General features: G+C 51.1%; 1 protein-coding gene across 1 annotated transcript; it reads right to left on the bottom strand.

Annotated features, from left to right (window-relative positions):
* Positions 1–667: 667 nt before the first annotated feature.
* Positions 668–1131, bottom strand: Prr15 (proline rich 15). The gene has a single exon (XM_076863659.2). The coding sequence runs from the start codon at positions 1129–1131 to the stop codon at positions 751–753; it is 381 nt and encodes a 126-aa protein (XP_076719774.2). The 3' UTR covers positions 668–750.
* Between the last annotated feature and the right edge of the window lie 624 nt (positions 1132–1755).

Here is a 1755-nt window from a genome sequence, read left to right as displayed (position 1 = left end):
GCTATGTTGTGTGGCAAATGATTAACTCTGTCACCCCGGACTTTGCATGCCTGCTTTTAAGTATGATGAATTTCTGACTTGAAATGGAAAAAAAAAATACAGAAGTCACCTTAAGTCTTACAGTGCAACAATTTTAATAATCCACACTAAAATATGCTGTTCGGTTTTGTAGTTCCATTTTTGAAGCAATACTGCCTCACTTTGAAATGCTTCTACTTACTGCTTCTTCCCTCCCCACCCCTTCACTTAAGGTGTAAGTCTATGGAAGTATCCCTGAAGTGCATTTCTCAGGCATTAAAAACAGCACTGAGATCTGGTGTTCAGGAGAAAGTCTTCAGAATCTTCGATAAGAGCAGCCTTCCTCATTTGAGGACTGCAGAGTTCAAGTTCAGCTACTTTCTCTGAAAGAAGGCCCCCTCCAACACTCTCACTCCCATAGATGAAAAGAACAAGGGCAAATGCCCCAAAACAGCTTCTTGGAAAAAAATAATAACTATGCCAACTTCCTCAGAAACATGTATCTTCTCTTACCACAAATAAATACTTAATGCATCTTTGAGTCATGAAATATTGAGAACTCAATTGACACTTCAATTTCCAGAAAAATAAAATCTTGGAGGCCTCCGTTGAATATTATGAATATGGTGGGGTGAGACACCAAATAGGGGGCTGGGTCAGAATTCTCAGGTATGGAACTGGGTTCTGGGGTTATTGTGGAAAAAGAGACAAGCCTTAAAGTGCTCACTCCAGCTACTGCTTGTCCTCCTGGGCATCATCAGGGAAGTCCGCCTCCTCTGGGGACCTGTCTCCCTCTGGAAGCAGGGTGGCACGCACTTTCCTCTTCTCCTTAAAGCGGCCAGATCTCGAGATCTTCAAATTGCGGCGGCTGTTGCCAGACTTCTCTCCACACAATTTGTCTGGCCTGGGGGACTCGCTGGCACCCGCAAGGACATTGGGGTGCTGGTTCTCTCGGGAGCTGCTAGTCCATTCTGGGCTGGGCGGGTTGGGCTCCTCGGGGTCTGGCTGGGCCAGAGGCTGCGCCCCCACCGTGGCTTCCTTGCTTTTCTTCTTGCTGTTGGTTAGCGATTTCCACCAGGGCCCAGAGCTGCCAGTGCCACCGCTGTCGGCCATGGTCCGCCAGCCGGGGACTGGGGCGCCCCTCGTGGGGAAGGGTTTCAACTGCAGTGGCTCCCGAAGGTCTCTCCCCACCTCTTCTCCAGGCTTCTACGCGGGCTGCGGGATGGGAGCTGAGGCAACCCCTATACTGCGGAAGAAAACACCACTTGGTTAATGGGTCGGTCTAAGTCATGAGTGCCCCCAATTTCCTTTCTTTTCCTGCACTCCACCTGGCACCCGGCGAGATCTGAGCTCCCCAAGTTCGGAGCCACGTGGCCCCCATGAGGCACCGCCGCACCCCCTACAGTGCCGGCGGACTACTGACCTCCAGGGCGGCACTACCAGATCTCTGGGCAGATCCTTGAGCTCTGGCCTCAACCTTTGTCTCCAGGGAGAGCTCAGGCACAGCCAGCCTTCTGGATCAAGCCGGCTCCAGAGGGAAAATGTCCTGTCCACACTGTCTGACTGTAGATGGACGCCCATAAACGATCCACCTTGGCTAGAATGACCTCCCTTCCTAGGAGCACCTGGGAGGAGGACGCTCTGAACCAAGAGTAGGAGGCTAGAGTTGAATAATGAGCTTTAGACCACGATCAAATAGACCCAAATTTCCCTCAAAGGTTTTCCCCTAGACACTCG

This window comes from Callospermophilus lateralis, chromosome 1 (genome assembly GCF_048772815.1).
Source record: "Callospermophilus lateralis isolate mCalLat2 chromosome 1, mCalLat2.hap1, whole genome shotgun sequence".
Lineage (NCBI taxonomy): Eukaryota > Metazoa > Chordata > Mammalia > Rodentia > Sciuridae > Callospermophilus > Callospermophilus lateralis.
Note: the sequence above shows the minus strand (reverse complement) of the source record. Positions and strands in the feature narration are given on the sequence as shown.

Bases quoted from the DNA above. Each gene is read 5' to 3' on its own strand.
- Prr15 (XM_076863659.2), bottom strand. From the start codon at position 1,131: ATGGCCGACAGCGGTGGCACTGGCAGCTCTGGGCCCTGGTGGAAATCG.